The sequence below is a fragment of the Grus americana genome, chromosome 8 (genome assembly GCF_028858705.1).
Source record: "Grus americana isolate bGruAme1 chromosome 8, bGruAme1.mat, whole genome shotgun sequence".
Classification (NCBI taxonomy): Eukaryota; Metazoa; Chordata; class Aves; order Gruiformes; family Gruidae; genus Grus; species Grus americana.
This window is the reverse complement of record NC_072859.1, coordinates 26014659-26041187: the sequence shown is the minus strand read 5'-3', so window position 1 is coordinate 26041187 and position 26529 is coordinate 26014659. Positions and strand designations below refer to the sequence as shown.

The 26529-nt window shown below is 52.1% G+C and overlaps 4 protein-coding genes across 10 annotated transcripts; 2 read left to right on the top strand and 2 right to left on the bottom strand.

Moving 5' to 3' along the window:
- Nucleotides 1-626: 626 nt before the first annotated feature.
- Nucleotides 627-10877, top strand: LOC129209669 (vitamin D3 hydroxylase-associated protein-like). 3 transcript variants are annotated; one of them, XM_054834428.1, is made up of 15 exons: nucleotides 628-984; nucleotides 2344-2457; nucleotides 2805-2948; nucleotides 3904-4037; nucleotides 4428-4634; nucleotides 5086-5126; nucleotides 5354-5478; nucleotides 6103-6228; nucleotides 7024-7121; nucleotides 7290-7389; nucleotides 8047-8090; nucleotides 8541-8580; nucleotides 9061-9169; nucleotides 9522-9667; nucleotides 10260-10877. In XM_054834428.1, exons 1-15 carry the CDS (start codon nucleotides 775-777, stop codon nucleotides 10383-10385), a joined length of 1764 nt encoding a protein of 587 aa, XP_054690403.1. In that variant the 5' UTR covers nucleotides 628-774; the 3' UTR covers nucleotides 10386-10877. The 3 variants fall into 3 exon arrangements, with proteins under 3 accessions (XP_054690404.1, XP_054690403.1, XP_054690405.1); XM_054834429.1 differs by lacking the exon at nucleotides 6103-6228 and having other exon boundaries at nucleotides 627-984; XM_054834430.1 differs by lacking the exon at nucleotides 4428-4634.
- A 513-nt stretch (nucleotides 10878-11390) lies between these two features.
- Nucleotides 11391-14970, bottom strand: NSUN4 (NOP2/Sun RNA methyltransferase 4). 2 transcript variants are annotated; one of them, XM_054833599.1, is made up of 6 exons: nucleotides 14852-14970; nucleotides 13980-14398; nucleotides 13662-13816; nucleotides 13370-13524; nucleotides 12582-12706; nucleotides 11391-11814 (listed from the first exon to the last, which is right to left on the bottom strand). In XM_054833599.1, the coding sequence occupies exons 1-6, from the start codon at nucleotides 14954-14956 to the stop codon at nucleotides 11541-11543; spliced, it is 1233 nt and encodes a 410-aa protein (XP_054689574.1). In that variant the 5' UTR covers nucleotides 14957-14970; the 3' UTR covers nucleotides 11391-11540. The 2 variants fall into 2 exon arrangements, with proteins under 2 accessions (XP_054689574.1, XP_054689575.1); XM_054833600.1 differs by having other exon boundaries at nucleotides 14856-14970.
- Nucleotides 14971-15955: 985 nt separating this feature from the next.
- LOC129209391 (cytochrome b-c1 complex subunit 6, mitochondrial) lies at nucleotides 15956-17412 on the bottom strand. Its single transcript, XM_054833735.1, has 4 exons — nucleotides 17281-17412; nucleotides 17166-17189; nucleotides 16706-16867; nucleotides 15956-16217 (listed from the first exon to the last, which is right to left on the bottom strand). The coding sequence occupies exons 1-4, from the start codon at nucleotides 17320-17322 to the stop codon at nucleotides 16185-16187; spliced, it is 261 nt and encodes an 86-aa protein (XP_054689710.1). The 5' UTR covers nucleotides 17323-17412; the 3' UTR covers nucleotides 15956-16184.
- Nucleotides 17413-17551: 139 nt separating this feature from the next.
- Nucleotides 17552-26528, top strand: LRRC41 (leucine rich repeat containing 41). Of its 4 annotated transcripts, XM_054833729.1 has the most exons (10): nucleotides 17557-17806; nucleotides 17893-17979; nucleotides 18527-18597; nucleotides 19386-20535; nucleotides 20967-21212; nucleotides 22096-22260; nucleotides 22602-22700; nucleotides 23186-23308; nucleotides 24244-24319; nucleotides 25547-26528. In XM_054833729.1, the coding sequence occupies exons 1-10, from the start codon at nucleotides 17650-17652 to the stop codon at nucleotides 25779-25781; spliced, it is 2409 nt and encodes an 802-aa protein (XP_054689704.1). In that variant the 5' UTR covers nucleotides 17557-17649; the 3' UTR covers nucleotides 25782-26528. The 4 variants fall into 4 exon arrangements, 3 of the variants coding, with proteins under 3 accessions (XP_054689705.1, XP_054689704.1, XP_054689706.1); XR_008578057.1 differs by lacking the exon at nucleotides 25547-26528 and having other exon boundaries at nucleotides 17552-17806; nucleotides 22602-22776; XM_054833730.1 differs by lacking the exon at nucleotides 20967-21212 and having other exon boundaries at nucleotides 17553-17806; nucleotides 25547-26405.
- Nucleotide 26529: the final 1 nt, after the last annotated feature.

The window sequence follows — 26529 nt, the reverse complement described above, 5'->3', positions numbered from 1 at the left end:
TCTGGGGGCTGATGTTGGCTGGGTTGTTGCCTTCAGCTCAGTGCATGGTTCTTGTGTGCGTGTGGTGAGAGGCATCTGCGCTGGAAAAAAACTCAGACACTAACTGCCCCCATGTCTGTTGGAAATAGTTTGCTTCTGGCCTGCAACCCTGGGGGGTTTTCCACTCCTAAGGCCATATCAGCATGCTCTGTCAGGGGGGTGGAAGAGCCTCTCCTTCTGGTGCATACAGACATCACGGCAGCCCTATGCCACAGGACTCCTAAAACAGCCTCTGGCCACCATGGGAGCAGCACAGGCTAAGGGATTTGGTGAGGCAGTGGGTACTCCACAGCTATGCATCCTCTCGTCGTACCATTCCCCATCCCTGCGCAGGGAAGTCTTGTTATTTCAAGCTGTTTTTTCCCCTTCTCCCATTGTACTCCAAGGCAATGCAGGAAATAGGAGAGGAGCTACTTCCTTGCTTCTTTTGTTCAGCTGATCTCACAGCCCTTCCTCCCCAGCTGAGAACTTCCGCAGTCCAGAAAGCCCCTGTAAACCTGATGCCCCACGGTTCACTGGCCAAACTTCACCTTTTCCGTTTCCCGGTCAATTATTCTCCACTGCACGCTCCACTGAAGGCAGCTTCGCAGGGGTCAGCTTTGGACCTACAAACTATTTGCTGATCCAAGGCAGTAGTGCTGCAAGGAGGGACAGGTCTGGGGAGGCAGAGAAGGTCTCCTGCTCCTGCCTTGCTTTTCTTTCTCACTCCATCCCTGGAGACCAGAAGGCCACGTTATGATCCAGCAACAGCTGAGACAGCTCCTGCCAGAGAGGGAGGTGGACCCTTCTGCTGCCCTCGCCCTGCTCTGTGGCTCAGTGGCAGCCGTGGGTGTCTGGAAATGGCTGGGCAAAAGGCAGATCCAGAAGAAAATGGAAGAGGCTCGGAGGACCCGGGATGAAGGTGTGAAGAAAATGGCAAAGGCTGTCCAGCAGTTCAGGGAGCAGGTAACCCATCCTTCTGGGGGGTCTGAGTCCCACCAGGGTGTCTGCTGATGTTGTTCTTCAGCTCCTCCTTCCAGCTCGTGCCTCCATAGCTGTTATAACAAGGAGTCCAGGGGAGATGTGCCAGCAGCCGTCAACAAGAGAAAAGGCTGCCTTGGGAGGAAGGGAGATCACTGCTCTCCTCAAGCTAGATGAGATGCGGTGAGAGTCTCCAGCCAGGGAGATGTGAATTACTCACTGGGAAGAGGTTTTTGGATGAAGCACTGGACCTTTGTTGATCCAAAACTCAGTTCTTTCAGGATCTAGAAATGTCTCTTGCCTCTTTAGGTAGAAGCAAGAAAGCTTTTTACTCTTCCTAACTCTAAGTTCATCTGTCTGCACCCCTAAAACCTGGCTTATGGATGACTCTTGGAGAGTCTTCAAAACAGCTTTCACTAGGGTTCCCAGTAAGTGAGACCTCCCATCCCAGCAGGCTGCCCAGAAGGTGTTTGACCTCACTTAACACTAATGAAGCACAGGGCATTCAGTGTCCCCTGGGAGCAGCCAGGACATGACATGGGGACAAATGAGGCAGGTGCCCAACCAGCATGGATGTGGCCCTGAATTCCTACAGCAACACTGATTTCTAACCACCTTTCCTTCCTGCCCTGCTCATGTCTGACTAGGTACTGGTTAAACCAGCTCATGGTTACACAGGTAACGTACTTGGAGATAAAGCATATCAGCTACAAGCGATATGTATCTTTAAAACCTTTTTTCTTAAATATATTTATATAAATATGATATAAAAATCTTTAAAAAAAGCTAGTGGCACTAAGAACTGCCAGTCTTCTTCACCTGAGTAGACCTTACCCACCTGTAAGTCCCTACTGACTTCTTTGCAGTTTGCTGGGCTTGAGCTATTAGATGTTTGTCCTCAGACTGGGCTGACCCACACTGCCTGTACCCATTCTGAGGGGTGAAGGGCCAGCCTAAGACTTGTGTGTAAGGACTTTGGTACCTTCTGCCCAGGCTGGTGTTTGCCCAGCTGAGATTAACTCTTGGTCAGTGGGTCAGTCCCACAGTGCCAGGAGGAAGGCTCTGATGTGAGGTATTGCCTTGTCCACCTTCCTGCTGCAGTGGATGCATGAAGCTCTTCTACACCTTCAGAGACAGCTGGGCTCCTGTGTTTGCATCATGTTCATGACATCCAAGCTCAGGATGAAACACTCAGCAGCTCAAGGTCTAAAGCCCAACAAGCAGGGTCCACCTTTCCAGCAAGCTCTGTTGATAATGTTGGCAAAACTTAAGAGACTTATCCCCTCTGAGCCAAAAGGTAACTGGAGCTGCTGTCCTGGCATTCCCTTCATCTTCCCCTTGCAGGTCCCCCATGTCCAGACGGATGCCATCCTGTCCCTGCCCCTGCTGGAACTCACTGAGAGACTACAGGAAGGGTCTCTGTACCCCAAGACTGTCCTCTACACATACTTAGAGAAGGTGAGCGCCTGTCCGCCGTGTGATGGGCAAATAACTTATGTTCTCCATGTCATGGTGTGTGGGTTGGTGGCTGAGAAGACTTGTTAGAGCTGGTGATTATGACAAGTCTTTAATATAGCAGATATCAGGAGAAAGATATGAAAAGACAGGGATCTCTCTGTCTCCTGGGTCAGACCCATCACTGGAAAGTCCTTTGAGACGGCTTGAGCTGCGATGCTCTGGGGAGGGGGGTTACCATTCATGCCAAGCCACTAGCCCTTCTTTTGAAGATCCAGGTAGCTACTGAATGCAGTTGTGTAATGATGCCGTTCTTAACTAACACCTATTCCTCCACATGTCCGGCAAAGGCCCTGGAAGTGACCCAGCAGACAAACTGCTTGCGGCATTTTATCCCGGAGTGTGAGGAGCAGCTCCAGGAAATACAACAGCAGAGGGAGAAAGGGCTGCTCTATGGCATCCCCGTCAGCATCAAGGATCACATCGGCCACAAGGTGCTTCCCTTGGTGCCCATGAGGTGTCTGACACATCATGAGCTGGGCTGGGTGTTGAAGTGGTGGGACACAGAGAATGGGGAAGGGGCCCGATCCCTCCCTGCTTACACCGTGGGAAGCCTGGCTGGGTCTGAGGCTATGGCCCCACATCTCATTGCAGCTGCAACCCTGGCAGTTAGAAACCTCCATCAGCAAAAAACCAAGGGGTGAATAGTTATACACCCAAATGATTTCTTCTCTGATACATGAGGCAGCACAGGCTGGGCAACATGGTCATTTGGGCGATAACTCAGACTTCTGCTCAGAGGTTTGCAGTATCAGGGATAAGAACATGGCTCAGCTTCTAGAAAGTCATTAGTAGCAGGAATTGTTAACCTCTAATCCCTGTTGTGCTGTAGCCTGGCCACTGAAACTCTTAGCAAAGAGCCTGTGCATGAGATGCACCAGGGACCCCCTCACAGACAAGCCCTGATGAGGATTGACCACACACTCCTGAGCTGAATTTCTTAGGCAGTCTCCTCCATGTTGACTTACCAACACAGTTAAGAGGGCTCTAACTCCAAAGCAAACCCCAAAGCAAACCACCAAGGCTAACTGAAAAAGGATCACACTGTGTTTGCCTGGGATGTATATTCCCTCCCTGAACATCCAATGGTGGCTTCACTTGGACAGCAGGACACTGGGTTTGATCCCGAGCTAGTGCATCTATGGAGTTGCATCTGGGTCAGGAGAAAGAAATAGCATGGACAAGAGCAAGGACAGCTTCAGAAGAAGCCTTAACCCCTTAAGCTCTCTGCCAAGGACAGGAGAGGCAGTCCTTGGCCCTTCATGCAAGGGCTTGCAAGGGAGTGGGTTAATACCGCCATCCCCCCCCCAAAGGAGACAGCAGATAATCCTTCCAAAACTTCACGGGCACTGTGCTGACCATGTCCATTGTCACTTCTGCTCTCTGCAGGGGCATCTGGTGACCTGTGGGCTTGTGCAATGCCTGGGCACTCCAGTGCAGGAGGACAGCGTCCTAGTCAAGGTTTTGAAGAGGCAGGGGGCCATCCCATTTGCAATGACCAACGTGCCACAATCCCTCTTCAAGTAACATACATTATTAGAAATCTTCCCTCTGGTTGTTCTCCTGAAGCTAAAACCTAGCCTGTAGTCCTGGGACAGGATCCTTCCTGTCTCCTGAGATGTTGCCTGGACGAGTCCCTCTTCCATCAGCTGCCAACAATCTCAGTTCAAATGAAAATAGCTTTCAGATAAGATTATGAGGAAATAATCCTACCGTGACATAAGAGAAATCAAGTGCACTTGTGCATGGGAGGGAGAGAGGAGGCTCATGGGAATAAGCCATGTCCCGAGGGATTTACGGGATGGAAGGATGGGGCTGGCTATGCCACCTAAGCTCACTGCAAGGGAGAGCCAACAAACTCAAGGCTTAAGGCTGTTGCTGACAGCCTGCTTTTCTGGTTTTCTTGTCCCCAGCTACGACTGCAGCAATCCCATCTTTGGCCAGACCTTGAACCCCTTCAGCCACCAGAAGAGCCCCGGGGGCTCCTCGGGAGGGGAGGGAGCCCTGATTGCAGGGGGAGGCTCCATCCTGGGCATTGGCTCGGACGTCGGTGGCAGCATCCGCCTGCCGTCCAGCTTCTGCGGGCTGTGCGGGCTCAAACCCACAGCCGAAAGGCTCAGGTGGGTGCTGGGGTCTGCCCTTCCCACCCTGTGAGGAGCCTGCTAATTGTCAAACTCAGCAGAAGGGGCAAGGTACTCACGGAGTACTGGGAGGGGGGGGGGGGGGGGGGGGAGGAGAAGACAGTTTCTTAAAGGCTGGCTTTGCTCAAAACCTCTCCCAAGAGGCAGCGTTGCTAGGTTTTGTTTCGAAAGGGCAGTGTTGTCATTGCAAATCTGACCTGGAGTTAAAAGGAAAAGGGGGCTAAAACGGTTAAATAACACCAAAATGGAACATTTTTCGTTAAACAAAAATTAGGATTTGTTGGGGTTTAGGGGTTTTTTGACCAAAATTTTCTGTTTCAAATACTTTCAATAATTTCCTTCTGCTTTGGGTGCTGAACTGAAGAGCCCACTCCTGGGAATATCTCACAGTTACTGAAACAATAATATCCTGATTTTTCTTTTCCTACAGCCTGTCTGGAGTGGGTGACCCAGTCAGTGGGATCCTGGCAGGTACGTGAATTTTTAATTGCTTTTCTCTATGTGCTGTGAAGAGTCCTACGTCCACCTCTAGGCCTGAGGAAAGCCAGAGTTCGCCAAGACCTATCAGGAGGCCATCTGAAACATCCCACCCCATTGCCTGATCGTCCCTTGCAGCCAATGTGGCGGTGCAGAGGGGTGGACCAGTGTTTGGTGCACCCATTTGCTTAATGTGGACGTTTTCTCTCGTCCCAATCCAGTTCCTTGCGCGCTGGGGCCGATGGCGAGGGATGTGGACAGCCTGGCCCTCTGCATGAAGGCGCTGCTCTGCCAGGACATGTTCTGGCTGGACCCCACCGTGCCCCCCATCCCCTTCAATGAGGAGGTGAGTCCTTAATTCAGCAAGCCCTGTGTCTTTTGAGGGTGCTGCATGCTCAATGTATGCATTCTTTAAGGGTCCAGTTATCCTTACGGTACTGGTTTTCAGGAACTTTGTAGCTCTCTTTGAGGGTAAAATTCATAATTATTAGAAAAAAAATAGGTTAATAAGTAGTTATCCTTTCTGCGTCCTCAGTTGGTGTGTAGCTTATCAGATTGAGAGACCCCAGAAAAGAGTGGGGAGGAAGGCAACACCAGGAGCAAAAAGCTGGAGAAGTTTAGGGGAAGATGAGATAGGAGGAGAAACTCCTGCAGGAAATCTCTCGACTGAGGACTTTTCCTTTCCCTCTGCAGCAGATGAACTTCAGGGGGGGTTTCCACCTCTATCCTTTGTACCAATGGTTGAGTCTGCTGGTCTGGAGTGGCTGTGCTCTGTCTGAAGGGAGGGATGAAGGGGAAGCTGGAGAAAAAGGCGGGGTGGACATTTAGAAAGGGTAACCTATAGAAACTATAAGTAGCAAACCAGAAAATTAGTTACTCCCTAACATTTGGAGCTTTTGTCCCCTTCTGCAGTGGGCAGTCCTGCCCCCAGTGGGGTTGGAAATGCTTAAGTGGTGGCTCTTTGCTCCAGGTGTACTCCAGCTCTGCTCCTCTGCGGGTTGGGTACTACGACACAGACGGCTACTTCCCACTGCCCCCTTGCATGCGGCGAGCGGTGCAGGAAACCAGGGGGGCTCTGCAGGCAGCCGGGCACCAGGTGAGCACAACCACCCCGCGCTCTTCTCCCTGAGGTGTCCCCAGCTTTGCTCCTTGCTGCTGAAATCACGCTTCAGAAACCAGACATAGCTCCCAAGCCCAGTTGTGGGATAAATGACCTGCCAGAGGTATGAGATTAAGTTACTGCAGCCATGTAACACAAAGCAGACACACGCCTACCCAAGGTAGCGTTGCATCTCATGGGGAAACAGCACCAGCAATTAGCAAGCTTATACCTTCAAGGAGTCAGGGATGTAATGAATCCATCTCTGCTCGCCCTGGCTGTGGTCCACACCAGACAGCAGCATCCATAAAGTGCTGCATTTGACTCTGGAAGGTTGCCCCGGCGTTTTCTAGGTCTGTCCTTCCCCAGCAGGACTCTGAGAGGTGTTTTCCTCTTTCGTCCTCAATGTTCATGGAGACCTCTGTCCTTCCTGGACCGTGGGACATGGGATGGGAAACGCCTTTCCCTCCCTGTAGAAACAGGCTGGTGGTGCTCTACATAGCAAAGCGAGTTCATGTCTGAGAGATGTTGATTCTGCTGCGACAGGTGGGAAACATGCAGTTTCTGGCTCAGTGACTGCCAGCAGCAGGATGGAGGAGGGAACAGCTCTGGAGAGGTCTCAGAGCTGAGCCAAATGGCTGTCAGGGAGGAATAATCCCACAGGGAGATGCGTGGGCTGGTAAAGTGTGGAGCCCAGAGGGGTGCTGCTCTGCCTTTGAAGTATATCCACAATCAAGCCTTGGCAATTATTCACATCCCCAGGTTGCCAACTTATCTTATGTTTTGGTGCAGCTGGTGCCCTTTTCTCCACCTCGGATCCACTACGTCATGAATGAATTGTTTCTGAAGACATTTTTTGCTGATGGAGGCCATGCTTGGTTGGACGTGTTGTAAGTAGGAGCCCTCTGGCAGCAGTGCTGTAAGGCACCTCCATCCCCACGCCCATGAGCACAACGCACAGGCAAAACGAGCCCACCTCTCCCACCCCAAACAGGAGATACTCGGGTTTCTGCGAAAGGGCTTCTCTGGCATGATCCCTTCCTCTTGTCATCTCTCAGCACAGGAGATATTGTAGATCCAAACTTGAAATCACAGGTGAATTGCTGCAAGATCCCGAAGCTGGGGAAGAAGCTGCTGGCTCTGATTCTTAAACCTCTGGTGAGTCCCTGGCCTCAGGCTCAAGGCAGAGTGGTGTCAGCAAGGCAGCAGCACCCAGTTTCCTACAGATTCATGCGCTGGGATTACTGCAGCACAGGGACTTGAGGTTGAAGCTCTGTCCCTGTGTTGGAGGCCTCTCAAAGATCACACCTTCACGGGGACTCCTGGTCATTAATAAGGGCTGGCCCTCACGGTAGCCCTCTCACTAGCTGAGCATCCTTTTGTAGGGCTTCTCTCCTCCACCCTCCATTTTCTCTGCCTCTCTATCCAGTTGGTTTGTTCTCAGCTGACAGGATCAAAAAGGTGAGTGTGGGAGTGGGAGGCATTCAAAGTGCTTGTAGAGGTCTTGTTTCTGTGAGATACCAAGCTAAAAAATGTTTGATTTATCAAAAATAATGAAAGGCAACTTGATTCAAGTCAGTGCATTCCTCTGTGAGCAGGAAATATTGGCCTGCAAGAAACAAATTGGGAACCAACAACCAGAAGATGGAAGCAAAGTAAATTCAGAACCATGAGGAACATTTTCAATCGTCGTCATTCACCCTCAGTGCAGCATTCCCAGGGACAGAGGCAGGACAGGACCAGGGGTTTCCCAGGGTGGCACAAGTTACTGCACCCCCATGTCACGTCCCTAACAGGAACCTCTTGCCTTTCCAGTTTCCCCGCCTGGCTGACTACCTGAGCGCCTTGGGTGGAATGAGGTAAGATGGCATTATCCCTAGGGATGTCCATGAACACAAACGGTACCTTCTCCTCTAAGTGTCCATGGTGGGGGGAACTGGATTCATGACCTGCTCTCTGCAGGGGTTGTCCCTCCATCCTGGAGGTGGCTTTGGGAACACATCTCCCCAGGGTCGCACTGCCCCTAGTGTTATCCTGAAAGGATTGAGGGATTTGGGTGGATAACGTCAGGCAGGAAGCCTGTGGTGGATATGAGTACTGAATCCAGACTCACAAGAGAAACTTTCATCCAGACGTTTGTTGCTTAACTGCTTTGGCCAAATGCCAAAGGGAAACTTCAGTCAAATTGTGAAAGATGTATTGTTTTAAGTAATTGCTGAAATCACAGGAGTTTATCAACCTGGAGGATTATTTAAGCAATTCCTCCTCCTCTTAAAGTTTAAAAATATTGCTACGATTTCCACATGTAGGTCAGTGAAGGAGATGTGGAATCATCACCATCAAATAGAGGTACGTTTTGAGGACTTTTCTCTCTGGCATCCTGCTACAAGTTGAGGCTTTACGGCAAGTGCCAGGTCGGAGGGTCATCAGTTAGGAAAGGAGTCATGCAGGGGGGTGCTGGAGAGGAGACAAGATGGGGGGAGAGGCACAAAAGAGACAGGAACGGGGCAGATGGGCTTTTGGCTCAACCCAGCCAGGACTTTACTGGTTGCCCACAGTGCTCATTCCCAAATGCCCACATTTGACGGTCCCAGCACAACAAAGGCTATCCTGGGAGCGGGGACAGCTAAAGAGGGACCTTCCCAATTCCTGGCCACAGGCTGGCCACGTGCTGTGGAGGCAGACACATGCTCCCCTGCCTCTTCCCTTGAGCACAGCTGCCTGCGGCTGCCTCCTTGGCCATGCCAGAGCCTGGTGCATACCCTGGAGAAGTCAAGATGCTCCAGGTGTGGATATGGCCTCCATGTGGTCTCCTCTCTCCTCCCCAAGGTGTACCGCACCGAGTTCATCGCCCGGTGGAGGGAACTCCGGCTGGACGTTGTGCTGTGCCCTGTCCTGGGGCCTGCCTTCACCACGGGATACCCCGGGAAACTCCTCAGTAAGTGAGTCTGGGACATGCCCGGGAGAACAGAGGACCACAGTGGTTGTGACTAGAAAGGAACATCCACTACCATGGAGCTTCTCCACCCACCTAAGCATTTTATTGGCATTAAGAAGGGAAAATAACTACCATAAGTCTATCTGAGCAGACGGAGACAGACACATGTATGAAGTGATCTGATGGCAGTTGTTTCTTGCAGTAGAACTTGGACCTGCAGATGACCAGCTCTGTGAAATCTCTCCTCCCAGCAGCAGCTGGTTCTCAGGGGCTTCAGTGAACATGTAATGTGTAAGTTTGAAGGAAGACAGGAGGCTGTGACTACCTCCATTCTCTCTTCTGCTTCTCTCAGCTGCCATCTCCTCCACGATGCTCTACAATGTCTTGAACTTCCCTGCTGGGGTTGTACGGGTCAGCACGGTGACAGAGGCTGATGAGGAAGAGCTAAAGCTTTACCAAGGATGCTGTGATGACCCCTGGGACCGGACGCTGAAACAGGTATGTGACAAGGAAAGTGGTGGAGCAGAGATGTTCAAGTATTAGTTTCACTGATACCAGGGGCTCTTAAATGTCTCCATCAATGTGAGCAGAGGGCAAAAAAATCCCCACCTCTTCTTTATATATCTCACAAATCCCTTTTCTCCCAAGCCCCAAAAAACTAAATCACTAAGGCTTGGGGAGGGACTGGGGGAGCACCCCCAAACTGGATTATAGGCTGAAACCAGAAGGGAGCCATGTGGCTCCTTTCGAGTAGGTCCTTGTGACAGCCACAGCCCACAGTGCTGCCCAGCACTTTCCTCCTGCTCCATGACCCCTTCACCAGGCCCAGGCTGTCACCGGAGCATGGATCAGGAATGAGGATGCTGAAGAAAAAGGGAGCTGGCTGTGGAGGTGGTCTTAAACAGGCTGCCTAAGATTTGGCAACCATTTCTATCACAAGAACAGCAAGAGCCTTCCCTCTGCCCCAGGGCACTAATGCTGCTGGAATGGCAGGGCTCAGCCTCCAACCTCCCCGCCAAGTTTCCAAAAGCTGCTGGAGGTCTGAGCCCTCCCCCCGGGTGACCCCTGACGGCTTGTGTCCCCGCTGCAGGCTGTGGCAGGAGCCGTGGGGCTGCCCGTGGCCGTGCAGTGCGTGGCCTTGCCCTGGCAGGAGGAGCTGTGCCTCCGGTTCATGAAGGAGGTGGAGACCCTCAGCCGCGAGAAGAGAGCAGCATAGCCGCCACGGTCCCACGCCTGCAGGGCCAGCAGCAAGGCGAAAGGGACAGCCCTGCACGACTTCTTTGCAACTGGAAGCGCAAAGGTGACAGCGAGGAGGGAAGGAGGAAGAAAAAGCCATTTCCCGACCCCCCCGCCTTCCTTCCTGTAAGGAACCAAGATGCGATGCAGAGGGCAGGACTGGCTTAAGCAGGGTTCAAATGAAGATAAATCCATGAACTGCACTGTCCTGGAAGGATGGACACGGATGGGGGTTCATCCACACTTTCATCTATGCTGCCTCTTGCAGGAGCGTGGCAATGCCGAGAGAAAAGTATTACAAAAGCTCAGTAGTATTTTCTTGCTGGCACTGGAGTAACTTCATGTGGACGTAACTCTGGGCTGCCCGGTAAGGAACAGAGCCATGTCTGCCCTTCCCATCACTGTATTTTGCTCAGAAAAATAAAAATGTAGCTATTAAGGAACTCTTATAATAAACTCCAGTAATCCTTCACTGATGTTATGATTATATGAATACACAGTTATTACTGAAAATCATACAAACACCTTCCCACTGGACATTAAATGGCATCCAGCGTGGGAGTGTTCACACCTTCCTGCTCAACCACAGCTTTCCTGTCCGTGAGGGATGGCAACAGTCACTGGCCTTTCCCCCACCAGATCTCGAGCATCCCAAGCACATTTCCAAGGGGCATTCTTAGGAACCTCCTATTTCAGGACCTCAGGCTGCTCTTTCTGAAGGTAGGAGATAAACAGAGACAGATGCAACTCAATTACGCAGATGGTGAGATCTGGGACAGAAAGGCTGAGATCCCCAGATGGTGTTTGTTAACCCAAACCTGCTCACGTAGGATCAAAGCAGTCGGACAGGAGGGAGAGGGCAGCATCCGCACAGGGCCATTTACCCCATCCTGAGATGGATGGACAAATTGCTCCCTCTGATAAGACCTCTCTCTCTTTCCCAGATTAAACACCTCAAACAGATGAATATTCAGGAGACTCCAGAGCAGGTCTTTCTCATTTATTCTCTATGTCTGCAGTCGAAAAGCAGACTTTCTTTCAGACATTTTAGAAAGAAAAATAAATATAAAGCAGTTTTCTTTCCCTGGAAATTTGGGGTATTTCCTGATAGCCACCACACAGTCTGTCGCCGCTTCTACATCCGACGTAATTTGCAGAAATACATAGGTCCAAAGTTGGCTGTGAGGTGAGGCAGGACAAGCTCCCCCAGCCGGCAATCTGAGAAGAAGAAAAACGTGTCCTGGAAGAGTGTCCGAAAGTGGCTCAAGTCCTCAACGTGGATACTGATGTTAAACTGGGTTTCTGCAATTTCTACCGCTCTCTCGATCACATACTCGTTCTGCAGCGGGGAGAGGGAGCACGTAGAATACACCACCTCTCCTCCCGGCTTGGTAGCGAGGATCCCAGCCCTGCAGGCAAGATGAACACACACACCGTCACAGGAAGAAGAGGACTGCGTGGGACACCAGCATTCCCACCCACCGAAACTGGGAAGCCAGCACATAACTCGTAGGAGGCGAGAGACAAATCTCCTTGAACTCCACAGGCTCAGCAGTTCTCACTGTGTCACTGCGACTTGAGGACTGGTTTAGACCAGGGCAATGTGGGTCAAATAGATGCTCAGATTGATAAAAGGTACGTAACACGCGAGAGATGCTACTGGAGAGCGGCTGGAAGGAGTAATCCTGCTCTGAGCTCCACAGGAATGGGACAGGAGTACGTACAGGGGAAGAGGCTCTCGCAGCTCAGCGCTGCCATGGGACTCTGTTTCCTTACTGCCCCAGCTCGCAGTCAGCACGTCCAGCCTTCCCAGCAAAATGGGGTGACAAAGCACCCCCACATCCTCCCACGTGCTGGGAGATATGGACACTTGGGAATCCTCCAGGGCTGACTGCTGGGACCCGGGAGATCGTCACACAAAGGGACAACACTATACCCACCCTGCTCCTCAGACCCTCATCCCGACCTCCTGTGGCTCCTGCTGGGGCAGGAAGGACATTTGATCTGACCGAGAACATTTGCACCTTCCTACACTTACTGCCATTCCAGAAAACTACACACGCTTTCCACATTGGCCGGTCAGGGACACATAAAGCAAGAAGCGTCAGTGCTGGCCATGGAGAGCTGCTCTCGTAACACAAATGGCACCAAAACACACAGCTTTGAGCTCACTCACATCAGCAGCTGCAGCTGCAGCATTGGCAACATCTGACGCTCCTTGGTTCTTCTCTTGTGGAAGATGTTGTTCTCCTGCTCCATGACAGAGTGCCTGTCTGTCGTGCAGGGCACATCCACCAGGACCTGCAGCAGCAGAGGTCCTGCATCAGTTCTGGGCACAGGTCAAGCTCAGCGAGTCTCCTGGCACAGCCTGCCCCTCGCCCGACTCCTCCACCCTTACCACGCACCAAGCAGCTCTCGGTACCTGCCCCTGCGCAGGGGTGCGCCCTGGCTGCTTTTACGTTTCAGAAATGTGCAAACAGACACAGAAATGGTGGACACACGCTCACACACGTGCCCTGATTTAGCGTTTCTACTCTGTGTGTCTTCCCGGTACGTGTTACTGCGGCACCTACAGCTGCAACCACGCGCGGTCAGAGCTCCTGCAGTGACACCTCCCGGGGTAACAAACCCAGCTCCCGCGGCTGGACGTGGCTGAGAAACAAGAGTTATCTCATCTCCACATTTAACCCCTTGCAGGTGATGGACTAGAACAGCATCTTTTAAGGACTATTACACAGGCAGATAAAGGTACAACTCCGGATGCCCACGCATACACCAGATCCTGCAGGAAGGGCAGAGCAAGAGGAAATATTACTCCGTTTGTGGCTTAGTCTCATCTCTTTCTCTGCATTTAAGATTATGAAAAACTATACAATTATACTGTTGGGTAAGCTGCTGTCTTCCTCTGAAACAGGATGAAAGTGACCTAGATGGGTTTATCTTCACCAGTTCCCGATCACCCACCTTATGGAAAGTGCCACCTTCCAGCTGACCCCAGTCCCTTCCGTCGCAGGACGTGACGCTCACAATTTTCCTGATTTCTTTGGGAACATAGCTATGGAGAATCTGGTACAGCCTCTTTGTCCGGGAAATGGAGACATCATTGGCTGCCAGGTGCCCTGAGAGGATAAAACACGCACAACCGGGAATGTCACTCTTGCAAAAGCACATCCGATTCCCAACTCTTATAACGAGAAGTGATTAACGGTCAGACATTAATGGGCACAGGGGACAAGGAACACCCACCTCCACTTACCGCAAACCCCGGTCTGCAGCAGAGCCAGAGTCTTGCCACCTGGAGCTGCACAGAGGTCAAGGACAAACTCATCCGGCTGGACGTTGAGCGCCAGGACGGGCAGGAGAGATGCTGCGTCCATGAGATAATAGTTGAGGAGACCCAGAGTGTCTGGCCTGGAAATCACCAGTTTGCATAAAAAAAAGCAAACGCACGAGGGGAAAAGAAAACAGCAGTTGGAAGCGAGGATGAGGACGTACAGAGGCAGCGTGTGCTCACACACGTGCAGCCCCCGAGGCCGGCAAAGACAGCGGGCGGTCTGGCCCAGGGATGTCTCACCGTGCAGGGCGAAAGCGTGTGATATCACCCCTGGGGAAGGTGTAACACTTGATGTTGGGGCTGATGGAGGCACGAAGCGGTGGTGATGTCTCTGCCTGCGTCATCGTCTCTGCCTGCATCACTGTTCTGCCCTCACCAGACCTGCTTTCCTCTCTCCCCGCTTCCTCCGTAGCGGTGCCCCGCTGCGATTGCTGTGCCTTTTTGGGGGCTTCGGAAACAAAATCAGTAGCATTCAGCAGCTCCAGCTCTTGGGTGACGTGGTCGACAGGAGAGAAGTTGTTGACGAGGGCACCGTACTTCTGCTCGCAGAGCAGGCTGGCGCGGACAGAGGGCCACAGGTCCTTCAGCTGCAGGCTGTAGTTCATGTCGAAGTGGTGCAGGGCCAGCCGCGTGGGCGGGATGCGGGGGGCCACGGTAGCCTTGGGTGGAAAAAATACCAAAGATGTTAAAAGACAAAATACCTCGACAGCCCAGTGTCCCCCCCAGCCTAAATGTTTTTCTGGAAGAATCCAGTGTCGCGTTCTGTGCTGCCAAAAGTCCCTGGGGCCTTTCTGCGCCCCAGAAAGTGATGGTGCCCCCCACACCCACGGGCTGGTGGTTCCCTGGGGGTTCAGCACCAGGAACGGCTTAATGGGGCTGGGGGCGCGGGGTGGGTACGGAAGGAGGGGAACGGCTGCGTACAGCAGCGTAACGGGGGTGTAACGGGTGAGGGGTGCTATAGGGCGCAGTGAGAGGTGCGAGGGGGTGAAACGGGGAGACCAGAGGGACGCAACGGGGTGCAAAAGGGTTAGCGGGGAGAAAAGAGGGGGGGGCAAACAGCGTAATGGGGGGTGCTGGTGTGCAGGGCAGGGACCCGCTCCGGCCCCGCTCACCCACTTCTCCTTGTACCGGTACCGCCGCGGCCCCGGTCCCAGCCCCGGCGGCGGCCCCCGCCGCAGCAGCAGCGTTACCGCCGCCCGCCCGCCCAGCGCCGCCATCGCCCGCGCTCCGCCGCACCGCCTTCCGGGGCGGGACCGGCACCGCTCCGCCGCCAGCCCGTCCCCCTCCGGGCCCCGCACAGCTCCGCCGCCGGACCGCCCCCCCCTCCCCCTCGGCCGAATAGCCCCCGCCTGGGTTCCCCGGGCGCTGAGGAACCGGGTTTGGGCACCCGCTGCTGAAAAGGGTCCAGCAATGCACCGGGCTGCACGGCGGACCGGCCCTGCACCTTCTTTTTCCAGAGCCTGCACTACGAAAACCCCAAAACTGCCTAATATTGGTATGCTAGGCTTAGCCTAATAAAGCTCCATGTCAATCCACTAGGGATTAAACCTGAAAGCCACCAGCAAAAGGGTTACAGGCAGCTGCTGATAAAGAACAGCCACATTTAAAAGGTGGGGGTTTCACCTTGAGGAATAGCTGAGAAAGGATTCGCTGCCCCCTGAAACATCAGTTTTCCTGCTACTAAACATCCCGCTCAGAATACCAGGCAGAGCATGAACTTGACCTTCTGCAGGACGGTCCCAGGTCAGCAGGGGGGACCGGGGACTGGCACAGAGGGGCTCCAGCTCCCCCCGGTGACCCCCCATGCTCTGCTTGGGGCTCGAGCAGCGGGACCACCATCACCATGCCCGCCTGCAGCCACACGACTGGTCACTCTGGGCAAGACCGCGAAGCCGACTGCAGCCCAGAGGCTCTTCCAGCAGTAGGTGACAGTGAGGGACAGCCGATGGTTTTCCTCAAAGGTGGGAAACTTCTCTCCTAGAAAAGGGGTCACTCCTTTAGTTTAACTTAGTCAGAACTTACTGCGTGAAAAATATTGGTCTTGTGGGGCTTGGAAACATTTTACCTGTGGGACTGGGCTCCAGCCACCGCATATCACGGCTGCGCAAAGAGGTGAGGAAAAGTCTCCCCCCACAACCTGGGCTCTGACCCCCACTAACTTCATCTTAACCCCATATAAGTTAGAAGCAGAATAGCTACGAAATAAACAGAGGGTATTTCCATGGGAACTCTATGTTTAATATGGAAAATTACAGAACATTGACATGTTTTTGCACAGCTGCGCATCTTCCGCAAGAACAGAGGCAGTGACACGCGATGCTCAGTCACTGCCTGGAAGCCGTCTGGTTTATACTTGGCATGGAGAATGAACGGCGGGAAGCAGCGCTGTGAATCCAGGAACCGCCGACATGGGCTGTGGAAGCAGATGGACAATCACTTCTGCCTTCACTTCAGGTTCTTAAAGAGTTTGTGAGCAACCTGAAAAGAGGCAAAAGCATTGGGTAACTCACAGTTTGGGGCTGGAAATCAACCAGGTGTTACCGTCTGCATCTTGGATTTCTGGGCCACTAATGCACCTGGCCCCCCAGTCCTCCGCTCTTCTCATCATTTTGTGATAAGTCATTCAAGAAAACAAACGGGATGAGATTTCTTATGAAGTTTCAGCTCAGGTTAAAAAGATTTACCTTTAAAACGGCAAAAACAACACTGAAATAGCAGAGTGCCATTTACAGGGCAGAAACAATGCATTTGGCTTATTTAGTTGTTTAATAACCTACCGAATCCCAGCTGCAACTGTTGTAACGAAGAGGAACCAAACACTTAACATGGAAAAGCATCAAGGCTCACAGCTCTTCAGAGCTCCCTGAGCAAACAGCTACTGTGTCTCACACTTGACCTGTCTGCACTCTCAGGAGCGCAGCTGTGGGCAGCTCCGCTCCCAGCACCAGCAGGAACATTGCACTTACACAGTGGTCCCTGGCGTGCAGGAAGTCAAAGAGCTCCTCTGTGCACTGCTCTTCCGTCTGGGACCTGGAGGACACCCGCGCGTCGCACAGCTCCAGCCGCTCCCGCGCCTTCACGCATTTCTCTGTCTGCTCACAGTGCTCCCGGACCGTGGTTAGAGGATCCTGCACACACGGGACTGCCATGAGAAGGGGGAGACCCTCGAGACGCCGTCTTCCCCCAGGCCTTTGCTTTAAGGGGAAGCCGTATATCCACACCGAAGCCCGGATTCAAGCCGGATCGCTGCGGATCGCCAGCACAAAGCGGCAACGGGAGCCCGAACCCCTACGAGTTTGTTTATCAGTGCTGAAAGGCACCGGGCCTCTTCCCCGGGAGCTGCGGGTCTCCCCCGCCGCCACCGCGGCCTGCCAGCTCCCCGCGCTGGGGCGGCCCAGGCCCCCCAGGCCCCGCTCCCGGTCTTACCACCAGCTCTTCCTCTTCCTCCTCCTGGGGAAAAGAAAAAAGAAAGAAAGCACAGCCATTACCGACCGCCCACGTCCCGCGGGGGTCCGGCGCAGCCCCGCCGGCCCGGCCTCACCTCAGGCTCCCCGGCGTGAACGACGGTGTCGCGCAGCCCCATCCCGCCACCCAGAAGGACTCGCCAGGGTCACCCGCCGGAAGTGCCGCGGCCCGCCCCGGAAGCAGAAACGCGCCCGCAGCGCGCTGGGACCGCCTCCCCAGAGGGTGGTGCTTCGGGCCTGGGCGCTTCCCTTCCAAACATGGCAGGCGGCAGCTGCTGCGCCTGTGACCGTCTCAAGGTGGCTGCCGCGCCCTTTTTCCTGGGGATCGCAACCCTGGCGCTGGCTCGGCCTGGCTGCGCTGCTGGCCTGTGCGGCCACGCGCGGGAAGGGCACGCCGCTGGACGCGACCTTCCCAACATGGCCGCCAGCTCCCTCCTCCTCCCAAGATGGCGGCGGCGGCGGCGCGCGGGAGGGAGGGGGTGTGCCTTCCCAAGATGGCGGCGGCGCTGAGCGAGGCGATGGTGGCGGAGCCGCGCAGCCTGTTCGCGCTGAGCGCGGCGGCGGTGAGCCGCAGCATGGGGGCCCTGGAGCGGGACGTCTGGGGTAAGGCGCGGGCGGCTCGGGGCGGCGGGGCGCGGGGCCTGGGGCCTGCCCGCACTCTGCCGCCGTCTCCCTCTGGCTCTCCGCAGCGCTGCCCGGGCACCTCCTGCGGGGGCTCCTGCCGCTTCTCACCGTCTTCCGCCTCGAGCGAGCCGAGGGCGCCGCGCGGAGAGCAGGTGATACCGGCGGGGACGGTGACAAACCCGTGGGGGTACCCCCGGGCGGGAGGGACGAGCCCCCAGAACTGGCGGGGGGGGGGGGGGGGGACGGACACGACACGGACGGACGACAAACCCCAGACGCCCGCCCACACTGCGGGGTGCCCCTGACCCCGAGAGGTGAGCCCCACACCGGGGGCACCCCCAGAGGAGGGACGAGCCCCTCCAGGATGGATGCTGGAGCCCTGGGCCGGAGGGGGGAACGCCCGCGGAGCACAGCCCCCCGCCACCGGGGCTCGGACACGCCCCCGCGGCCAAATCCTGGAGCCCCGTCCCGTGCCCAGGCAGGGCTCCGGCGGGCCCTGCCCTACCTCTGCTCCTCCGGGGGACCACCAGAACCAGCCGCTTCTGAAATCACGTCCTTTAAGAGGCGGTGGTCTGCCCTGGCCGCAGAGCACCGTCCTTTCGCCGCAGGGGTTCATGGGGACAGCTCCAGGGGGGAACGCTCATATGGGGAGAAGGGGTGAAAGCTTGATTATTTTTGATTATTTTTTCCCCACCCCAGGCCTCTCGACGCAGCCCATCTGGCGCAAGCTGTGGGACGACGTGATGAAAACCAGGCCGCCTAACTCGGAGGTGAGGGGACACTGCCGGTGGGAGAAGGGGCACGACGCAGGCACCCCCGTTCCTGCCATCTTCTGCGAGGTTTCATTTCTAAGCCTGACGGTGCTGCTGGTGCTTGTTTGTAAGCGTTTGTAGAGCTCCGGACCAAGGTGTGACCGCGGTATCGTAATCATTTTGGGAACAGGATTCATAAAGGGAATTGTAGTGTACATATCACGATAGCGAGAGTGCTGCAAAAATAAATTCTGTCCTTAGAGATGTAATTCTTGGGGAAACAGAGGATAAAAACAGTATCTTCCACCTACACTGGCAAAAAAATGTGCTGATGTCTTAGAAAGCGCTAGAAAAAGATTTATAGAAGAGTTTGGAAGAATGGTCTATGTAACAAAACTGAAGCAGCTCCATTGATTCAGTATCGTAAAAGAATGGTTAACACACAACTTAATCACAGCCTATAAATAGACGCTCGGGAAGAAAATTCCTGATGTGGTTTTTTAATCTGTGAAAACTTGGCTTAGCTTCAAACCGCTGAATACATTTAAATTGGTTAAGAAGCAAGATGAAGAGATAGCGATGAGAGTAATGGTTTTTGAACAAATACACTGAGTAAGGATGTTGAGAACTAGGAAGGTAGTCTCACTTGTGCTAGCAGAAGGTTTTCTTGGACACTGCATTTACCACGTTAGCAGAGAGCAATAATTTAACTGAAAAAGAATGAGAAAGATCATGGCTGACTTCTTGTTAACATGGTCCTGTTGAATAGGTTTTACCCTGGTTGACCTAAGGTAATTTAATTGCAGAATATAACCTGTTGGAGGAAGAAGTTCCTTGAAACGTTCTTCTCAAACGTTCTTCATGGTGTCTTGGATGTTTCCTCTGACTGGCGTCTCAACGACCATCACTTTTCGCCACTGCTCCACAGCTCCCCACACGTTTCCCAGCTTACCCTCTGCAACATGCTGCAGGGCGCAGTGGAGCTCGCTGCTGAGCACAACCAGAAAGTGCTTGAAAATCTGGCAGGCTCCCTGCGGATCCTGAAGTTCCAGCACCTCCTCTCCTCTGACCAGTCCATCAGGCGTTCGCTGGTTTTACTTCTTCACCGGCTGATTCACCATGGCTCTGTCAGCCAAGTGTCCATGTATTCCTGGCCCGTTCCTGACACGGTTCTTCTCGTCCTCATTTTGAGCATGAGTGCTGGGTTTTGGCGCTTGGGAAATGCCCTCACGTATCACGGCAGCCTGTGTGGCCTTTGCAGAGGGGAGGACAAAGCCCAAAGCCAGGAGCCAGCACAAGAGCGAGCAGAGAGGGGCCATTGCAATGAGAGGGAGTGGAGCGATGGCAAGAACCAGGAGGGATCCCCCAGGGCCCCGGAGGTGAGTGGGTGCAGGACTGATGCTCGCCTGAACTCTGTCGTCTCTGGACCGAGAAGTCCTCCTCTGCGAAACCAAGCATGTGAGGAGGTGAGCGGCGAGGTGCCCTGCGACCACACCAGTATTCAGGGAGGATCTCATCGTTGGGTCTCAGACCAGCTGTCCCATCATCCCATTCTCCGAAAGACACGCAGACGGCTGAAATCTGCGGTAGGGAAGAAACGTCGCTGCCTCAGACGAAGCAGGAGACTGTATGCTGACCCAGAAGACCTGTATGATTTTGTTTTTACTGTTGCTAGAGAGGATAGTTCAGGGTTATTTGACAAAAACAGTGCCACAGAGGGAGAAAACGCTGAGAACTGGACTAGTTCCTCCCCAGGATCTCCGTGCGCTGGCCATGCTGGCTGTAAGAAAAGAGGAGGATCTGCTGGGATCTTTTCTCTGAAAGCTGCTCACCGCTTCCGAAGTGTGTCCACACTGGAATTGTTCTCCATTCCTTTGACTGAGGAGACCTGTCGGATTCTGAGTAACCTGCTGAGCTCCTGGGTGTCTTTAGAAAACTTGGTTCTGTCTTACAACGGTTAGTGGTATGAACAGATTGCTTCCTTCCAGCCTTGGTCTAATGGTCTGACTTACTGCTCAGGTTTACCCTGATTTTATTTTTACTGGAATGGGTGTTGTAAGAGTATTGGTACCTGATCTTGAGAATGGCATCGGTAGAGATGGTTAACGAGTGTGAGGACTTGTTTGAGGGAGAGAATGGGGCCCTTCTGCCCCAAAACAGCCCCTGGCCATGTGCTTAAATGCCATCCAGAGAGGGCAAAGGGAAGAGCCAGATCTCCATCTCCCATATACACCATCAGTGCCATAGTTTAAGAACACGTGGATAAAGCAGTCTGGGAGTTTAGGCTTTGACTTGGGTTGCCTGGCCATTGGTGCAGCTCCAGCCGCGTGTGTGTTGGTGCCTGTACCAGGCACAGCTAACACCTTTTTGTACAAATGCTGTTCCAGGCCTGGGCGCTAACATCATCTGCATCCTCTCGGGGCTCCGGGCCCTCTCCCGCCACTCGGACTGCCACCTCCGTGTGGTGCGTGTGAGCGACATCTTCTCCCACATGCCTTGCATGGAGCTTGTTCGCTGCATCCTAAGCGCCTTTCCCCAGCTCCACACGCTCTCAGTCAGCTTCGACCTCAAATGTCAGCTGGAGGGGAACAGGCCAGAGGGGAATCCAAGCTGCAGCAAGGCAGAAATCCCAGGTAGGAAACAAATTCTGAGCAATGACCAGGACGTGGCAGGCAGATAGAGCCGTAAAAGCTTGGCATGCAGATTTGAACTCTGCACTGTTAGTGTGATGTGTAATTAAGCAATTACAGCCTCACTTTTCTGATTTAGATGGTGTTACAGTTTGTCTTTTCCAGTATGTGACATGCTCTGTGGAGCCTGAGTCTTGGACAAAGCAATTTTATTGCTATATGCTAACCTGCTGCAACATCAGCTTTGTACAGATCCAGTCATAACCTGCTAGCAGTGACTGGCCACGCAGCGTATACAACGAGTGTATCCCACCAGATCTGTACATTGGTTGGGAGCTTCTGCTTTGTCCTTCCTATTGACTGGGCAGCTCTAAGCCTTGGACAGACCCTTAAGCAGAAGAAAAGCATCTCTTGATCGTCACAATACCACACGTGATGGCAAAGCACTGTCCAAACCTCTGGATTACAGTCAGGGAGCTGTAGCAGTGTGTTCTCAGCTCATGGGTCTCTCATCACCCTTATTAGCCCCTGAATGACCAGAAAAGCAGTAAGCAAAGCCTGAGCGTGTATTGAGTGGGTCAGTGAAGAGCTGTGCTCTGGGAAGACACTGACTGGTTTCTCAAGCATTGTTTCACTGCCAGAACGCAGTGGTGGCCCTGTGGCCTGGCAGGAGTCCTGAAATAAGCCTTAAGGGATTTACGTTACCATAGGTCTGAGCTGCCATAGAGCTCTGTGAGGCAGGGTGTGTCACATAGGCACTTTCTACCAACCTAAATGATAGTCACGTCAGGCATGTGGACTTCTTGCTTGCTCTAGGACCTAGCTATGTTGAAGATGGGCACCCCGGACCAAGCTCTTTCATTGTTGTTTATTTTTCTTCCCTCAGATAGCTGCCTGGAGCAGCTGGAGATCCGATTCCCCAGGGAACCTCTGCACACTGCGTTCCTGCTGCCAGTGCTCAAGGCGTCAAAGTCCCTCCAGCAGTTGTCCCTTGACAGCGCCACGCTGCCCTGTGCTCAGGAGCTTGGGCTCCTTTTGGAGGCACTCAAAGGTACTCTGCTGAGCTTTAGGTAGCATCACCGTGACACACAGCATAGCTTCCTTGCTGCGATCTTCCATCCTTTAGCATGAAGCCAGCTTAGGTGGGTCCATTTCTTCAGTGTGAACGTCCTTGTCTCCTGAGAAAAGGAAATGGGTGTCAGCCATCCCACTTCCTGTGCTGAGCATGTGAATGATCCTGCACAGCAGGATGGTTCCTTTTTAATTACCCACAACCCAGCACAAATTATCCACAGTCCAGCTCAGTTTCTGAGCATTAGCTGGTAGTTGGATCAGGGTTTTTTTATCCCAAGGACGTACAGTACTTTACCCGAGAACTTGTTTTGCTTTTAGAGTATAATCCAAATTTGAAGAAAGTGAGCTTTCATGATGTGAACCTGGCTGAGCACCAGAAAGAAGTTCTGCTTTTGCTTCAGGATCCCGTACTGCAAGGTACAGCAAACTCCTGGGTGCTGGTGCCTGGAAAGGTGCTACAGGTGGCTGCTTGTGGCTGGCTGACATTTAAGAGGTGATCTTCAGATGTGTGAGGTTTAATCAAATGTCACTGGGGCAGATCTATAGCTGTTGGCAGAGTGGGAACGTGTCTGGTTCTTTGTGCCAGTAGGGCAGAGAGAGGAACAGCTGCAAAACTGGTGTGTGCTGCCAAGAAGAGTCCATATTCTTAGCTATAAAACAAAGGTTTTTAACCTGCAGAGCGCATTAGCCTTTAATTGGGTCAGCTGGCAAAGCCACTTCGCTGGGTGTGATCTCCGCTCTCTTCCCGTGACAGATCGGCGGTACTGTTGTATGCAATCCACTGCTGGGGAAGCTTTCTTCTTGCATACGGATTAAGGACTGGAGCTGTCTGCAGGATGTAATTATGGAATAATGAAGTGCCCAGGGAGTACTAACGTACTGTCAATCCATTTCTTTCATAGAAATAACGTTTTCCTTCTGCCGGCTGTTTGAAAGCTCTACTACTGAATTTTTGTCGGAAATAATCAATACAGTGAAAAGAAATTCATCTTTGAAGAGCCTCAAACTGCCTGGGAATCGCCTTGGTGCGTACTGTGAATGTTGCTGTGGGACCTTGACTTTAGACCAGCTCTCTTGGAGATAACTTGAGGGTTGGAGTTAGGACCTTTGCTAGGTGGTGACCTCTGTGCTGAAAACACAGGCATGAATAGAGTGGATTTAGCTCACAAAATAAGGAGCACCAAGTTCATTTTTTAAGGGCAGAATTTCAGTTGAGTTCAGCAATGTACCAAGAGCCCAGGTGCTGCACAGTCATTGCGGTTGCTTTTCTCTGCAGCAAAAGCAAGTATCAGTGGGACTTCAGATTTGAGTGAACGCTAATCTGCTTCAGACTCTTTAACAGGAATACGTCCACCAGCAGATGCGCTGCCTTTCATCAGGAGGCACAGGTTTCGCCCAAGTTTGGGTATTTTGTGCCTTAAAAGGTGTTGGCAGCCACTGGAGGGATGGGATAAGTAAAGGAAGGGTTTGTGTCAAAGAAGTGGAACTGAATTTACAGAAATGATAGGCTTTTTGGATCACAGGCCAAGTAGAAATATCTGAGAAATGAATTTCAGGTAAATCCAGAGTATCATTTTCTGGTCTTTTAAGGAAATGAAATGGGAAAGCTTGGGATCACCTGAAATACACCTAATTTCTGAGGTTTGAGTTGAACCCTGGTACTACTGCCCGTTTTTAAAACAAAGCTGCATATTGACTTCTCAAACAAAACCAGGATTTTTCTAGTGAAACAAATTGCTCCATCAGCAAACGTTTCTGTTGCCTTCAACACTCTGCTCAGCGGGGCAAATTTGCTTTAGGCCACTGAGGGGGACAAACTGAGGGTGCAGAGATGAGCCCTTTGTGCTGCACGCACCTGCTCACAGCCTCCTTTCTGCACTATTATCCCAGCCCTGTGGCTATTTAAATATTTAAGACAGTTCCCAGTTTGCATCTAACACCTGCATTTCTCCCCTCTTAGGGAATCACAGGCTGGTTGCCCTTGCAGATATTTTCTCTGAAGATTCCTCCTCTTCTCTTTGCCAGCTCGATGTCAGGTATTCTGCTGCTCTAAACACACTGAATTTCTTGTTTTGGGAGGGCTGGAGCTGAGCTGGGCTCAGACAGCAGAAGAAGCCTGAACATGGTTTTGTTCCTTCCTCAAGGGAACACGTGCTCAAGAAAAGCTTAGAGAAACACTGCAATGAGCACATACAACCTCAGGGACCTCCAGCATCTCTGAGGCATCTTGCTGTCCCTTTTATAAATGAGTCAAGCTCCATCTTAAAAGCAGCTTTGGTTTGCTGCTCCCTTGGGAGGCTGCTGCAAGTTCCTCCTGTGCTGTAGGTTAGAACTAACATCCCTACATATATTTATTCTTAGGCATCAGTGTGAATAGCTCTGTTCCCACTGCTCTGGAATAGGGAGAGAATGCTGTCATTGCATGTCAGATCCCATGAATGCCTCTGCATTCCTTTTGCCTTTGGTCTTCAGCCTGAACTTCTGCTCTCTTCTTGAGCCTGAGTGGCCATAAAGATACGCAGTAACCTTCACAAAGCACACAGAGGGTGACATTTCTGCAATACTAATGACTTTTTTGCTTGATTTCCCCTGCTGCCTTCTTTGCATCCTAATGGCTCACATTGCTGAGAATGCAGGCCTGACAATTTATTTAACCATGGCCACTCCTTCAGCAGCCTTGAATCCTGATTGTTACTGTGCCTCTCACAGGATTAAGTCTAGCATGCAACTTCATATGCAGGTGAAATGACCTTTTAATCCCCTAGAAACACCAGGATCTGACACATGCTCTTGAGACTTTCTCAGAAGGAAGAGAGAAATGATCACTTACTGCTGAGGCCTGTGCTGGGACCTGTAGGTTGGGCCAGGCCCCTTGGTCCAGGCAGCTGACAGCTGTTATGAGACTGAAGTGCTCCTGGCACTGCTTAGCCAGCAGCTTGGGTCCAGCTACATTTTAAGGCCACAGCTACATCTACTTAAGTCAGTAGTAAGGAGGCCAGGATAACAAGCTTAGCTTGTCAGTAGTTACTACCTTAGTTTTAAAAAGCTACCAGCCCTTCATAGTACTGTGCTTCAGTTTTGTTTTTCATCAAAACTAAAAGACAACTCACACTTTGTGTTGCTGAAGAAAGTTGTACTTTGCTTTGAAATATCCTCAAGTACCTGCACTGGTAGTTACTAGAAGGAATAGTAATTTAAACTGCTCAAATTATAGCTGAGACTCTTAATGACTTTTTTTTTTTTGTCCTCTTTCCCCTGGAAAGCTCAAATTGCATCAAACCCGATGGGCTCCTGGAGTTCACAAAGAAGCTGGAAAGCCATATCCAGCAGAGAGGGGGACAGATTCAATTCACACACCTCCGCCTCTTCCAAAATTGGCTGGACCAGGATGCTGAAACAGCTCAAGAAGCACTTCGGCGTCTCAAAGCAGTGTGCAGCGTAGTCAACGACTCGTGGGACTCCTCCCAGGCCTTTGCTGACTACATCAGTGTTATGTGATGGACGCAGGAGAAAACTGATCAGCTGGAACCTAAGCAGTTCAGTCCCTGGCCAATGAGATTTATTTCATAGCATGGGTGGGGATTTCTTCCCTGGTTCAAGCAGGGTACAGTTGTTCTTGTCACTTTTCTATTCATTTGAAGAAGGGGTACAACAGTGACATGACACACAAGACCATGTGGGTCAGCTGTATTTCCAGGTGATCTAACTCTTACCATCTTCTCAGTTTGAATATTTTAAGTGGGACAGATACCAAATGAGCTTCAGTGACTTCCTGCAGATCTCTGAACAAACAGGTATTTATTTCACTGTATGTTGTTAGAAATTTCATGTTGTTTCAGCCAATGTCTTGTCAATAACTATCTCCATTGTTGGAGAGACTCAGAAGCCACCTGGCTGTGGTCCTTGGCAACCAGCTGTAGGTGACCTTGCTTTTGAGCAGGGGCATTGGACAATATGACCTTGAGGTCCCTTCCAACTTCAACCGTTCTGTGATCTGTGAAATAAAAACTCCTCCCTCCACTTAAAGGGAGTAGAAAACAAGCTAGAAAAGCCCCCATCCTCAACCTTCTACATTTGGAAAAATTTTACTTTATACAAAAAAATAAAATCTTTATGTACCAAGTAGCCTGCTGTTTATTTGCAATCATGTTGCGCCTCTCCAGTGTCTGCAGTCATTTTACAGAGGTTTGGAATAGTTTGTTCTTTTGTAACATTTTTATAATAAAAGTATTAAGACCCAGAATGT

Bases quoted from the DNA above. Each gene is read 5' to 3' on its own strand.
- LOC129209669 (XM_054834428.1), top strand. From the start codon at position 775: ATGATCCAGCAACAGCTGAGACAGCTCCTGCCAGAGAGGGAGGTGGAC. The intron at 8,581-9,060 runs GTACGTTTTGAG...CTCCTCCCCAAG, and splicing joins ATCATCACCATCAAATAGAG to GTGTACCGCACCGAGTTCAT. The intron at 9,170-9,521 runs GTAAGTGAGTCT...TGCTTCTCTCAG, and splicing joins ATACCCCGGGAAACTCCTCA to CTGCCATCTCCTCCACGATG.
- LOC129209391 (XM_054833735.1), bottom strand. From the start codon at position 17,322: ATGGGGCTGCGCGACACCGTCGTTCACGCCGGGGAGCCTGAG. The intron at 17,190-17,280 runs GTGAGGCCGGGC...TCTTTTCCCCAG, and splicing joins TTCACGCCGGGGAGCCTGAG to GAGGAGGAAGAGGAAGAGCT. The intron at 16,868-17,165 runs GTAAGACCGGGA...CCGTGTGTGCAG, and splicing joins AGGAAGAGGAAGAGCTGGTG to GATCCTCTAACCACGGTCCG.
- NSUN4 (XM_054833599.1), bottom strand. From the start codon at position 14,956: ATGGCGGCGCTGGGCGGGCGGGCGGCGGTAACGCTGCTGCTGCGGCGG. The intron at 12,707-13,369 runs GTGGGTGATCGG...CTGCTGCTGCAG, and splicing joins AAGGTGGCACTTTCCATAAG to GTCCTGGTGGATGTGCCCTG. The intron at 11,815-12,581 runs GTGAGTGAGCTC...TCTTGCCTGCAG, and splicing joins CTGCAGCTGCAGCTGCTGAT to GGCTGGGATCCTCGCTACCA.
- LRRC41 (XM_054833729.1), top strand. From the start codon at position 17,650: ATGGCGGCGGCGGCGGCGCGCGGGAGGGAGGGGGTGTGCCTTCCCAAG. The intron at 21,213-22,095 runs GTAGGAAACAAA...TTCTTCCCTCAG, and splicing joins CAGCAAGGCAGAAATCCCAG to ATAGCTGCCTGGAGCAGCTG. The intron at 23,309-24,243 runs GTGCGTACTGTG...CTCCCCTCTTAG, and splicing joins ACTGCCTGGGAATCGCCTTG to GGAATCACAGGCTGGTTGCC.